The sequence below is a fragment of the Heterodontus francisci genome, chromosome 33 (genome assembly GCF_036365525.1).
Source record: "Heterodontus francisci isolate sHetFra1 chromosome 33, sHetFra1.hap1, whole genome shotgun sequence".
NCBI classification, from domain to species: Eukaryota; Metazoa; Chordata; class Chondrichthyes; order Heterodontiformes; family Heterodontidae; genus Heterodontus; species Heterodontus francisci.
In genome coordinates this window covers 38,238,891-38,252,960 of record NC_090403.1, presented here as the reverse complement: position 1 = coordinate 38,252,960, position 14,070 = coordinate 38,238,891, and the positions used below count along the sequence as shown (strand labels likewise).

Genomic DNA, 14,070 nt, shown 5'->3' with positions numbered 1-14,070 from the left:
GAGTGATGGGGGGGGAGAGAGAGTGATGGGGGGGGAGAGAGAGTGATGGGGGGGGAGAGAGAGTGATGGGGGGGGAGAGAGAGTGATGGGGGGGGAGAGAGAGTGATGGGGGGGGAGAGAGAGTGATGGGGGGGAGAGAGAGATGGGGGGGAGAGAGAGCAAGAGCAGTCGAGCTCGGGGTATTAAATTCCAGTAAGCTTGTTATGATGGAGTCTATCTTTATTGAGCTTCACATTTATTGTACAGAGTACACGGATTACAGACATGTCGCCTCTCACTCAAACCCTTCACCAGTCTCACTATGTGACTGCCTGTAAGTGCTAACTCGGACCCCGATTAACACCCTCCACCTGCCTATAATCAAACAAGTGATACACAATCACAGATTAACAAGGAGCTGTGGAAAAATCCAGCCAAAACAGGGAGCCTTACTGCAAATTCTACATGGTGCAGCAGAGAACAAAGTGATCCACCTTCTCCAGTTTGAATTCTTAACCATCAGAAATCTACAACACCTCAACAAATCAAGACTACAAACAACATGCAGGCCTGCATCTTTCAAAAAAGACTTTCCTACTTAGGAGATTCAACAGGTTTACTGTGAGGACAATGGCGAGAGTACAGAGAGATTCACAAGAATGGTTCCAGGGATAAGGAATTTCAGCTTTGAATATAGACTGGAGAAGTTAGGACGGTTTTCCTTGAAGAGAAGGCTGAGAGTTGATTTGATAGAGGTATTTAAAATCGTGAGGGGTCTGGATAGTGTAAAGAGAAATTGTTCCCACTCGTGAAAGGATCGAGAACGAGAGGGCACAGATTTCAAGTATTTGGCACGAGAAGCAAAAGTGACATGAGGAAAAACTTTTTCACGCAGCGAATAGTTAAAGTCTGGAATGCTCTGCCTGAAAAAATGGTGGAGGCAGGTTCAATTGAAGCATTCAAAAGGGAATTAAGACAGTTATATGAAAAGGGAGAATGTGCACGGTTATGGGAGAAGGAATGGGACAGAGGGAATTGCTCTTTCAGAGAGCCAGTGTGGATACGATGGGCCGAATGGCCTCCTTTTGCACTTTAACAATTCTGTCATTCTGTGAAACCACAAACACCTAACACACCTTGAAGACTTGTTCTTTATCTCTATCTATCCTCTCGAGAGTGCATGCGTGCGCGAGTGGTGTAGCGAATATTTCAGGGAATGAATAATGTTCAATAAATAGTTAATCATCTGTTTTAAAACTACAAGAAAACCTGTCACCGTTTTACTTGCCAAATGAACAGACACTCGGGCTAACTCATCATTTTAAACAAAACACGATTGCATTAAGTTGGGAGGTGAACAATGGAAACCACCTGGCCGTAATAGGCTCATCAAACCTACCTCGTAAGTTGCTGAGGATTACAGACCAGTAAGCTACTAAGTTCAATTATCAACTATGCTAGCATGAAGAGAACTACAATTGCCATTAATGGCCCCGAGTTGGACTCATTTTCTGTGACTCCTATGGTTAAGATGGCCTGCAGGCAGATAAATGTCCATTTGGTGACGTATCAGAAAGCATGTGGGACTGTCCAAAGTCAAGAAAGACAGAAAGAAAACTGACAAGATAACATTAGGCCAGACATATAGAATCATTTAACAGTTAGATACTAGGGACCATAGTCTTTCTTTGCCGGGAAGCTAAGATAGGCTGAACGGCCTTTTCCATCTGCATCAGTCTTGTAGTCCCATTTCAATGTATAACTTAACTGATTTATTTCTTGGATCAATTTTCTCCATTCTTATTGTAAGGATGCAGAAATGCTATTTATAAAAAATATTTAGAAGGGACAGCAGTACCAGATTACAGTTGTAATGGACTGCCTTACATCATGCCACTTGCAAAGCTACTCCACTGTCACAGTCTCCATTACGAAGCACCCAGAAGATTATGTGGTCTAATTAAAGAGAGATTCTTCTATTCTTTGAGATCTTTGCCAGAACATTTTTTTAATTCAATGTATAAACTGGAGTATGAAAGCATAAATAATACTAAATTACCACATGTATGGCAGACATAACCTACAATACAATATGCACATACAGTACCAGCTTTTGGGGTGCTGAGGGAGGGAATGATTCAGTCCACTGGTCACAGAATCCTTCGAAGCGGTTTTACTTAATAAGAACTCCTGAAGTTTTAATTTGACCTCTGTACTCGCTATTGCACCTGAAGAGCAGATGGATAGCATACATGAAAATATCAAGGTTAGAACAAATACATTTTCTTATGCAGCAATACTCAATTGAAATGTCCTTAGCATGTTGAATATTGCACCAGTTTTACAGATCAACACCAATCAAATTTCATTAAAACACATTTTAACAGATCTAACAGATTATTTTTGCAGTTCCTGCTTGCCACACTAAATGTTACACAAGGCTGAAATTGGGATCTGTATTAGTTTAATAGTTTAATACTAATTTTCACAAGCTTTGTTTTACTGCATCACTTATCAATCTGCATCAAAATTATATTGGATTTTAGGTATGAAAGACAAGACAATTAAGATTAGAAAAAAATGCATTATTCCACATCATACGTTCTACAAATCTGAAGAATGTAATGTTTTAACACAGAAATCATTCAGCAATTTTTCAAGTTACTTAATAAAAATGAGTGCAAAGAAAAATTATTTCCTTAATGCAGTAATGTACTTGGAATACCCTACATTATAAAAAGCATGCCTAATTAATTTTAGTTACCTAGTTACCAAAATTAAAGATAGTCCTATTAATGGCAGTATTCAAAGTAACTATTTACGTAACCAAGAAAATTTATTCCAGTCACCTTTCAAAAATGAAGAAACCACTACAGGAACTATTTAGATTGATGTTAGTACTTCATGGATAAAATTGTCCAGCAGTGGTACAATGATCCATTGCTGGATTACAGATTTAAGCATCAGTACTTAAATAGCAAAAATTAATTTGCTCTTTTGTGAGGACTTATCATAACGTCCAACGGACTTTTCATGAATGGCATGAAGTTTAACTAGCCTCACTAAGTAATCCTGCATAATATGATCCTACAATGCAACAAATAAGTTCTAAAAATTCATAGGTAGCCTTTCCCAGTGCAAGTTTATTAGCCTGTCTGCAACACCAGGAGGAAGTACAGAACAAACGGGAACAAAAGAAGAAAAAAGTGAGTTAACTCAGAGCACGTCTAAGTAGCTCCTCATTGCCAAATTAAGAGGGCTAATGGCCAAATACTGAAATCAGCTTATTTGTTTTCTCCCCCAACCCATCCACCCCCCACAGAATAGTGCCTGATTCAGAAGGAACCAAGGATGGGAAGAAAAAATGGAAACTTTGGGCAAAGTCAAATTACTATTCTAATATATATTTACTTTTAAATGTATTAGATATTTTGGGTGCCCTTTGAGCTTTCTTATATGAAATAAGGGAGAGTATCCTCTTTTGGTGCAGTACATTGTGAAATACTCCAGGGTTTCGTTAGCTTTCAGTCAGCTGCAATGTGCTTCCTAGACTGCCACGTCAGTGTAACTTAAACCCCTGTCTCAGAGGTAAACTGTGTTGGTGCATCAGATATTTGGTCCTTTTCAGAGATTCTCCACCCCATACTCTTAGAACTGAAGCAGCTAAATTGGGAGCAGCTTTTGATTTAACAAAAGCTCACATTCACATGTAGCTTCCTTACTTTCCTTGCCTTTCTCTTTGTTTCGAAGCATAAGCAATTGTTGCTGCAGTCTCTGTTTCTCCAACTCTTCATGTCTTTGCTGTTCAAGCTTGCGTTGTTGTTCCAATTCTTGCTGACGCTTCACTGCTAGGATCTCCTGTTGTTGCTTGCACAAATGACAGAGGGCCAGGTAAACAGGACGCACACACTACTTTGCAAATTTATTGCAAGTAAACTTCCATACCCCAGGCATTCACACTACCATCAACTTACATGGAATACATTAAAGTGGAACAATACATTATTAGCTCAACTGCTGGAATAGCATGCTCAAAAAAAACTCAGCTGCTGCCAAGAAATATTTGTGCTGTGGAAGATTTTATACTTATTATAAAACAAGCTAACGGGATTAAACATCAAAATACTAAATTTGTAGCTCTGGGCACAACCATCAATGCAGTCTCACCATTTTGTCATTACTCATATCATTGAGCATCTCTATTTATAAAGAACGAGATGTCTGGCTACATTCAGATGATGTAAAAAAAACTCTGCTTCTTATTTACCATCATGAAAAGGTCTTTCTTCAAGAGTTTAAACTGACAACAGCTAAATGCTAAAGTTCTTACTTGGGTTTACATCTCTCTAAAATGTTAGCTGCCCAATTTGCCAACTATTTAGTTATGTGAAGAACATAAAAGAAAAGGCCAGTTCCCATATATCCAGAATGAGTTTATTTTAACTATATGGAGAGATCAAAGTATCGCTATCAAAGTAATGAATCTTAGATCTTGAAATAAATAGCTTAAACCCATAAAAATGCATTAAAAAAAAATTATGCTGTGATCACTGCAGACTTTAGAATGGTACAGGGAATGCAGAAGAACCTAAATGGGGCACGTTATAATTGCCTGAAATAGTCTGTAAATATTTTTCAGAGAGTAGCAATCAAAAATTGGCTAACATTAAATAAATCTAATCACTCCCAATTGACGGGGAGGAAGGTGCTGAATTACAAAAAAATGCTCACTTGCAAAGTGTAACAAGTACAATTACACACTTAGGGCTGAATTTTATGCAGGAGGCAGGGCTCCTGGCTGAAAAGGCAGGAGGAACCCTGCCTCTGGTCTTTCGGGGTCAAAGCTGAAGGAGGCAGGATCCCTGTCCCTTTAAACACTTGATAGAGATGGGGATCCCGCCCCCAAGAGCGGCTGGCCAATCACAGGGCCGGCAGCTCAACAGTATCGCCAGTGCCACAGGGAGCAGTGGCCACTGCCAGTGCTGCAGGAGGCCTGCATTGGCGAAGATGGAGACCCCAGGACTCAGGTAAGTGGAGTCAGGGTTGACAGGGCCAGTCTGCAAGGCCCTGGTGAGGGGGGTTGGGGGTGTGGGCGTTTGGTCCATGGACCACAAAGGAGGGTCACACCCCCAAGCCCACAGGGAATGCGCTCTCTCCACACAATGGAGGCACCCCCCCAACTCCACCCTGGTTAGATCCCAGCGGCAGTGGGAAGAGGTCCTTAATTGGCTGTCAGAAGGTCACTTAAGAGCCTCAATTGGCCTCTGGGTGGGAAGGCCAACATCAGCCTATCCCACCCCCGGAAGAATCGGGTCCAGCAATCCCGGCATTGGGTTCTGTGTTTCTCCCCTCCCCCCGCCGCCGCCAGGGAACCCGTCGCTGGGCTGGAAACAAAATCCAGCCCTCAACAATGCAATAATCATGTTAGTGCCTAAGAATAACTTTTTCTGTTACTCCTGAATTTAATTACCTAAATCTGTGAAGCAAACTCAGTGCAAGAAATATTAAAAGTCAATAATGCTTAGAAAAAAAAGCAGCAAAAGAAGTGAGATGAATAATCAAACAAAAGATATCTGAGAGTAAGCAAGATAAAAGTAAGGGTCATTTAAAAAGTAAATAGTTTAACCAAATTTATCACTGCAAGAGTAGCATTAATCCAATCCAAATCATTCTGTGCGCAAGACTAATGAGAAGTGATTTGGGAAACATTATACAAAACTTTCCTGTCTGCTTTACGTATTATTCTGGGAAATTACATCCAATAGTGTTTATCAGAGAGTGTTCGAGTGAAGGGTGAAGTTTAACAGTGAGTGTTGAGATTCTAATCTCATTTAGTGCACAAGCTAAACTGAGATTATGGTGAGTACCTTTAGGTGTTCCTGAATCTGAACCTCATGCTGCCTTGTCAGGTGTTCATGTTGTTTCTGGAACTCAGCAAATAATAGCTGCTTCTGTATCTGTTGCTGCTGCTTCAGCATCAGCAGTTCATGCTGTAACTGCTGTTCGCGAAGAAGAGGGTCCACAGATGGGATTGGGATTCTTGGGTCTGTCCGCAGGTCAACTGGAGTAGCAGTCTGCATAGTCACAGGCAGGGAGGATTTAACTTCAACTGCTATGTGAAAGACAGAACACATTTTAGAAAACAAAGCAACATTTTTAAAATTCCTGGACACAATAGAGTAGATTTGATAATAGGATATGCACAAAAAATGGGTGTAAAGTGGCTGTATCTGATCAGAACTATGGGTAGCGATTGCCTATGCCAGATTGCTGTCAATAATCTTCCAGTTGGATTTTCCTGTGCTGCCAGAAGTACCTGTCAGTCTCCTAGTTGTGACAATCTAATGATGCTTTGATGTTGTCATTTCAGTACCCATACAATTTCAGAGGTTTTGTGCCAGAATAGCACTAAGCTATGAAACCGTCCATATAAATGGGGAAGAGGGAAATAGCAATCTTAGTCTCTTTTTGTCTCTCAGCTTAATAAGCTTTAGAAGTAAAAAAATTAACAGCTTTTGACGAAAATTTTATTTAAAAACCCAACTCATTGATTATTCATAAATGTTTTTCAAATGCACAAAAATTGAAATAGTTAAAAAGAAAAACATAATTTAAGTTCTGCATCGATAAGATAGAAAGTATTTAATTTGAATATAAGCAAAAGTATGCAATCAATACAGTGTCACAGTTGGAGTTGATCCACTTTTTTCTCTCAGACACGCACACAGATAGCCTCAGACAGCCTTTTAAAAACACTCAATATGAATCTTACCTGAATAAATCTTTTAAAACTTGAGCTCTATTTCTTCAAATGCTTTTTAAAAACAATCAAAAAGTATTGCCAGAGATGAAAGAGAAGTACCACAGTGTGTGGGAGAACTAAATGCTACTAATGCATCATGGGAGAATGCGAACAATGCATATGCTCAGATGGAAACATCTGTTGAAAGAGTTACAGTTCTGGACAAAAGCATCAAGACAGTAAAAGTGTAACAACAGGAGTCTAATGACCAGGAAGCGCATGCTAGGCACAAAGCCTCTGATATATTATTAGTCAATCTCCCGTTAGATCACACGTTATGTTGGAGAAAATGTTATGTTTTTACTTGCGACGGTTTGAAAAAGTGCAACTTGTTAAAAGCATCATCCTCTGGAGGAAAAAAATGAAATGTTGAACTGAGGTTTCCTTTGCCCTCTCAGGTAAAAGAGCCCACAGCACTATTCGAGAAAAGCAGGGGAGTTCTCCAGTGCCCTGGTCAAAAGCAGAGAAATTATTTTAAATTTATACAGAACGTCACACAGTTCCGGTCTCTATATTATAAAAAAGATCTAGAAAGTGCAAAAAAAATTTAAGAGGATGCTACCAGAACTGAGAGGCTACAACTATCGGGAAAGATGGAACGTGCAGGGATTCTTTTCTCCAGAAAAGACAAGACTGAAAGGGCTATAAAATTATGAAGGAATTTGATAGGGTCGACATAGAGATGTTTCCACGTGTGAGGGAGTCTAAAACTAGGGGCTGTGAATATAAGAAGTCACTAATAAATCCAATAAAGAATTCAGTAGAAACCACTTTAGTCTGTGTAGTGAGAATGTAAAACTCTACCCCGTAGATGCATTCAAGCAGAAGTTAGTTAAGTACAGGAGAAAGGAATAGAAGGACATGCTGATAGGGTAAAATGAACTCAGACCAGAAGTAGCTCGTGTGAAGAAAAACACCGCCAAAGACCTGTTGGGCTGAATGGCCCGTTTCTATGCGGTAAGTTCTATGTAATATTTATCCCTCACCAAACACATCGGCTGCCATGTTTGCTTACAAGTAGTACTTTATGAATGGATGTCTCAAGGTAGTGAAAGGCACTATATAAACGCAAGTTCTTTTTTTTAAGTAGGTGCCAGCATCATCGCCATTGATTTCATAGTACTGGACCATCGCCGCTCCAATCAACCGAAGAACACAAAGAGAAATGGTAAATCAACAAGAAAGTTAAAGCAAGTGAGGTAAATTGTGGCTCATTTCAAGAATTGATCCAGTTTTTATTATATGTGCATTAGTTTTCTGCACATAACACATCAAAATCATTAGCTGCACCTTCAGATCCTTCCCCTTTCCATATGACAGGGAAAGTTTCAGATAGGATTGAACTATACTGCATTGCAGTATTGTAATTAACAAAATGTTATTTAAAAATCATCAATTTTCTCTATTCACTTCATTTCTGAAGTCATCAATTTCTTGCAGGGTATAGATCCATGGTATCTGGCCATCCCCTGGCAACTGACCCAAGTAGCCCCTATTGAGTCTCGAAAGTGAGTGCCAGAAAACGAATTGGCTATGTGGGAAGACAGGGAAGAGCATTAGAGTCAACCCTAATCCTATGCTCACCCAAAATCTATTCATTAGCACTTCAACAGGGATGGTTGATAGTGATGAGGAATAAGAAACCTGACCGATTTTCTCTTCCACAAATGGGGGACACGGAGACCAACTGTAGTGCCCTTACTGCTACTCTAGCCAAGATGAACCAATGCAGCACAGATCAAAGATCAAACCCAGATTATTCCCAATCTTTATGACTCAGCTGTTCACTGGATAAACTCACTGGACCTTTGCATCTTTTAATGTCCTACCATTATGAATCTGGTATTAAAAGATACTAAACTACATGTTTATTTTCCTTCAATGAAGGGTATTGAAGTGACAGTGCTAATGCACTCGTGTAGATGGGAACATATATACCATAGAGGTAACTTTTCAGCTTCCAGTGGCGAACCTCATCTGTTGGCAGCGCCTGTCATAAATTCAAGTACATGTACAGCATGATTTTCCAAACACAGATTTTTAAAAAACTTGAGCAATGTGCCCGAATCTCTGATAAATGCTGCCAGCAGGCGAGGTTTTGCATCAGCAGCACAATCAGAAAATGACCCCTAATGCACAACCTTTAGCAATGCTGGTATGCTTTTTCCAGTTGTTTTCAAACTTGCTACATGATGCATTAAAAGAAAACTTTATCACAACACTGGGGCATGTTAGTAGACATTTTCCCCTCCAGAACAAAAAAAATCCGCTAGGCATCTTTTCATTATGCAAGTGCCTTTAGAATTTTTTTTAAATATGTGGAAAATTACTGAATATTGGAGTAAAAAAAAAAATCTACCTTTCCCCATGGGGAAGTTACATAACGATTGTTGAGCACTGTACAGCTAACCCACAGAGCATACGTCTAACACATTATTATTTCTACCTCAGTTTTACACTTAGCAGGGTAGGATTATATCCTTGGATATCACCAATAGTGCTCCGTAATCCAACTGCAGCATGGAATTTGTCTTGTACAATTTGTAAGAGGGACCACTCAGCTATCAAGTAATTGTCCTGTTAGCTACCTGGTCAAGAAATGACAAAGGTTTCTCAGGGCAGACAAGCAAATCTGAATGTCAGTACGGATAGAGAATCAAACATGTCATAGGAAGCACAGTGATCTAACCTGCTGCAGACCACCCATACGCAGAGCTATGCTGAACAAAAGATTCTGGCAAGGTTTAAGTTTGAAATGTTTTCGGGAAAGACAAAAACAATTCACTCCAGGATCTTGCACATAAAAAAATTGCACTTTATTCAAGTAGCCTCTGCAATTTGAATCTACATTTTGTACAATTATTTAAGAGCATTTAAATGGAAAATATAAAACACCTTACATGTGTAGTGGCAGAATCATGCATTGTGCAGAACTGGAGAAGGGCTCAAGCTAGTGATCACATGGATGTCAATAGTTTTTTTAAAATCAGTATTCCCTCTTGGAGGAAGGAATACGGAAGAATGTACATTATAGTGCCCTGCGCTCCAGAAATAGAAAATATAGATTTTTTTAAAATATGGACAACACAGGACAACAGTACTAGAGCAGTGGATTATTTAACCACCTTTAATGAAATGGGTAGCCTGAAGCACTAAGTTAAAGCACTTTAACGCTGGCCCAGCAAAGAAATGTATTGTGCCTTATTTGCAGGTTTTTCCTGCAGCAATCTACAAGTCCCTGTTGTGACAACTAAGGTTGTGGGCTTAATGAAGGCAAGCTAAACACACAGCTGCTAGTTGCAGCTACTTGGCAATACAGCAATGTTTTTAATGATTAATATTTACATCTTTACAGTAATTTTTTATAGTCAAATAAATACAAATAATGAAAAGACAAGTAATACATTCGGTGAAGAGTGTTATAAGGCAGCCACACTTTAAGGGGTATAGATAAACAAAATCTTTGTGGTTCATGAAGATCATTTGAACTCCAAGAGGTGTTAAACTCCAAATTTATTATTCCATATAATAGCAGTAGTTATTGTTTTAAGAAAATTGGTAACATAAATGACTCAAAATGGACCCATGACTTAAACTACTATGATATGGAAAATATTCAGATAACTCGACTACCAGCAGAAGTCGGTCAGGATCTTTGCCCTCGCTACTTTCTAGTTGGGGTGGCAATATTTGACTGTTGACAGTAATTGGGTTTCCCTTTCACACTTCAGAATATTGCAGCTGACATATGAGATATCCCAAAAACTACAATATTCATCTGTAACTCAGATACAAGAATTAAAGACTCTGCACGCACTATGCGAAATAACCACTGGCTGACGTGCGTTTGTCATGCAAGATCCATTAAATATCACTTTACATAACCTCCACAATAACCGGGCTGAGTTGGCAGGTAGATGAACTGTTTAATTGCCTTACTCAATGCTGCTCAAGCCAGTCACTTAACAAGGTACAAAAGTGCAGATTTTCTTAATTTTTTAAACTCCGACTTTCTATCTCTCTCTCTACAGAGAGGTGGTCATAAAGCATCACATTCATAGGAATCCCAAATCCCATTCTATGTTCCATGCACAAAGTACAGGCAAGTACCAATGTACAAAGCTACAATATCTGAAGAATCTAATTATGCAAAATAATTAAAGGAAATGACACAGAACTCTTACTTAACCCCATTTTCAATAACGCAGATAAAAATTCCATCATTACTACATGTATCTGAAATTCTTTAAACTTAGAAATCTTTGATTTCAAAAGACAATGAGTGCATAATTATATTTTCAGGCAAAACAAAAGTCAGGGATTAAGATTACTCATCTTCTGGGCATTTCAGAATCATTCAATGGAAACGAGGATGTCATCTCCCTAATAATAACTAAAAGTAATGATGAGAAATGCTTCACTTCTTTTATTTATCTTGAGGGCATTTCTGCAAGCCCGGTAATTCTCCAAATCAGAGTCTGAAATGTACTTTAATTACAGAAATAATGTCCAATCCTTTCATAAGATGTAAAAGCAAGCAGTTAGGAAAACAGGAAGAGTAGGCCAATCAGCCCCTCGAGCCTGTTCTGCCATTTGATTAGATCATGGATGATCTGGATCTCAACTCCATCTACCCACCTTGACTCCATAACCATTAATACTCTTGCCTAACAAAAATCAATCTATCTCAATTTTGACATTTTTAATCGACGTAGACTGAACACAACAGCTTTTTTTGGGAAGAGTGTTTTAGATTTTAACTATCCTTTATCTGAAATAGTGCTTCCTGTTATCACCCGCTGAATGTTCTGGCTCTAATTTTAAGCTTATGCCCCTTCATTCTGCAATCCCCCAGAGGAATGGTTTCTCTCTATCTACCCTAACAATTCATTTGATCATCTTAAATATTTCAATTAGATAGGAGCATAGGAACAAGAGGAGGCCATTCAGCCCCATCGAGCCTGCTCTGCCATTCAATACGATCATGGCTGATCATCCACTTCAATGCCTTTTTCCCACACTATCCCCATATCCCTTTTATGTCATTGACAGATTTCTAAATACCAATCTCTACTTTAAACATACTCAATGACTGAGCTTCCACAGCCCTCTGGGGTAGAGAATTCTAAAGATTCACAACCCTCAGTGAAGAAATTTCTCCTCAACTCTGTTCTAAGTGGCTTCCCCCCTATTTTGAAATTGTGTCCCCTGGTTCTAGACTCCCCAACCAGGGGAAACATCTTACCTGCGTCTCCCCTGTCTATCCCTTTAAGTACTTTATAGGTTTTAATGAGATCACCTCTTATTCTTTGAAACTCTACAGAATACAGGCCCAATGTCTCTTCATAGGACAGTCCCATCAGCCCGGGAATAAGTCTGGTGAACCTTCGTTGCACTCCCTCTATGGCAATAATATCCTTCCTAAGGTAAGGGGACCAAAACTGCACACAGTACTCCAGGTGTGGTCGAACCAATGTTCTATATAATTGAAGCAAGACTTCACTACTCCTCTACTCAAATCCTCTTGCAATAAAGGCTAAGATCGCCCTTTGACTGGTTAAGTTCTTAATAGCCATGGCCTTTGCTGTGGTGAAGCCTCAGTAAGTAGTTTGTCAGCCTACAGTGCCTGTGGTAACTAGAGCCTGCTCCATGTTTAATACCTGAGCAGGCTTATTGTACTCAAGGTGCAATTTATTCCAACAGTATAAATTAAAACCGTTTTAGAATTTTATTGTGTTGAATCATTTATCTATGCATAGATTTCTTTTTGAACTTTTCTTTTCCAGGGAATACAAGCCTAGTCTATGCAATCTGTCCTCATAATTTAACCCTTTAGCCCAGCAGCATTCTGGTGAAAATGGGCCCCTCCAAAGCCAATATATCCTTCTTGAAATGTGGTGCCCAGAACTGAACTCAGCACTCCGTGTGAGGTTTAACCAGAGCTCTTTATAGTTATAACATAACTTGATTATAAAAGCCAACATTCTAATAGCCTTTTAAATTATTTTTTGTACCTGTCCACCAGCTTTTAGTGATTTCTGTACTTTGACCCCTAAATATGTTGAAACTTTTTGAAATTGTGTTTTTGAAAAACAACTCATTTTCTCCATTCTTAGATTAGACCCAATTCTGCCAACCCCTGAATTACACACGTTCTCTATCTTGGTGAGCATGAGATGGGGCAGTCTAACCTACCAGCAACTCATGAATGACATTAATTTCCTTTTTGTTTGACCTGACATGATCAACAAATGAGGAATGCAGGGAGATCTGTCTCCAGACAATTTCCTTCTCTACTTCTTGAAGAAACTTTGTGATGATGAGTAACTTCACGGCCCAGGAGAAAATTAGTCAAGGCTAAGACTAACTACTTCTTTGCATGGAAGGAGTTCAATAAATGAAAAAAAAGCTTTTCTGCAATAATATTAATTATTCTGCAAAATTTTCATTCAGCCTATTCTAATAAGTAGTTTAACATTGACACTATAACCTGAAGGTTTATACAGAATAAGAAAATAGTCATTCAAAATGAATTTGATCAACTGTTCAAAACTGTTTTAAACAGCCATAATTAAACCAGGATTAGTTATTCCTAAAAAAAAATTGAAGGATATGAAGTCTGCCTAAAGTGGCCCTGTCACATTCATGATGCTGCCTCTTTCACTTGTGTTTCCTTCTTTTCCTTTAGGTGGGAAGTGATGAGGGTGTAGTGCGGTGGGAAAGGGAGATGGTGAAGACCACAGGCTGCTATTTATGATATGGGGTGCTGGAAAGGGAAAGAGATTGAGATCCTGTACCAGAGCAGAAGATTTTGGTATTTGGTGTGGTGAGGAATCTGGCTATGGACAAAGGCCTGGTCAGATTACAGGACATAGGGTAAGTCGGGGTAGGAATCGAGCCAGAAATGCAGGATGGCTTTCATGTCGCGGGGCTGATGAGGGCTTCAATCATAGTCAAGGGTGGCTTAGGAAAGAATGGAAAAAGGAGGGCAATTGCATCCACTTTGTTGCAAGTCTCCTGTACCCAGCTCTTTTACATCCAACACTGCTTCCTATTAAACCCACGGTAATATTGTGTCCCATACTCATTCGCCTCCTAACAGCCTATCATCTTATGCATAATTTCCTGGCTTCGCTTTGTCGTCACTGCATGTCCTTTTCATCTGCCCTCCTTCACACTTTGCGTCATAGTTATTGCACATTCTAGCACCCAACACTTCCATCATCTTGTTCTCATCACATCCTATAAAGATTGGTCTGTCATGTCGCACCATCAACTCTATGTTGCTT

The 14,070-nt window shown here is 39.3% G+C and overlaps 1 protein-coding gene across 12 annotated transcripts in view; it reads right to left on the bottom strand.

Annotated features, from left to right (window-relative positions):
* The window catches only part of hdac5 (histone deacetylase 5), a 384,161-nt gene that overhangs the window by 191,204 nt on the left and 178,887 nt on the right, over positions 1 to 14,070 (bottom strand). For 11 of the 12 annotated variants that reach the window (XR_010969069.1, XR_010969070.1, XM_068013317.1 and 8 more), the window contains 3 exons: positions 5,847 to 6,091; positions 3,702 to 3,846; positions 2,087 to 2,207 (listed from right to left, as the gene is read on the bottom strand). Coding sequence is in view for 10 of the 12 variants with exons in the window: in XM_068013317.1 (XP_067869418.1) it covers positions 2,087 to 2,207; positions 3,702 to 3,846; positions 5,847 to 6,091 (511 nt within the window). In the remaining 2 variants the exon portion in view is untranslated. The remainder of the gene's footprint in view (positions 1 to 2,086; positions 2,208 to 3,701; positions 3,847 to 5,846; positions 6,092 to 14,070) is intronic. The other variant, XM_068013314.1, reaches the window with a different exon arrangement.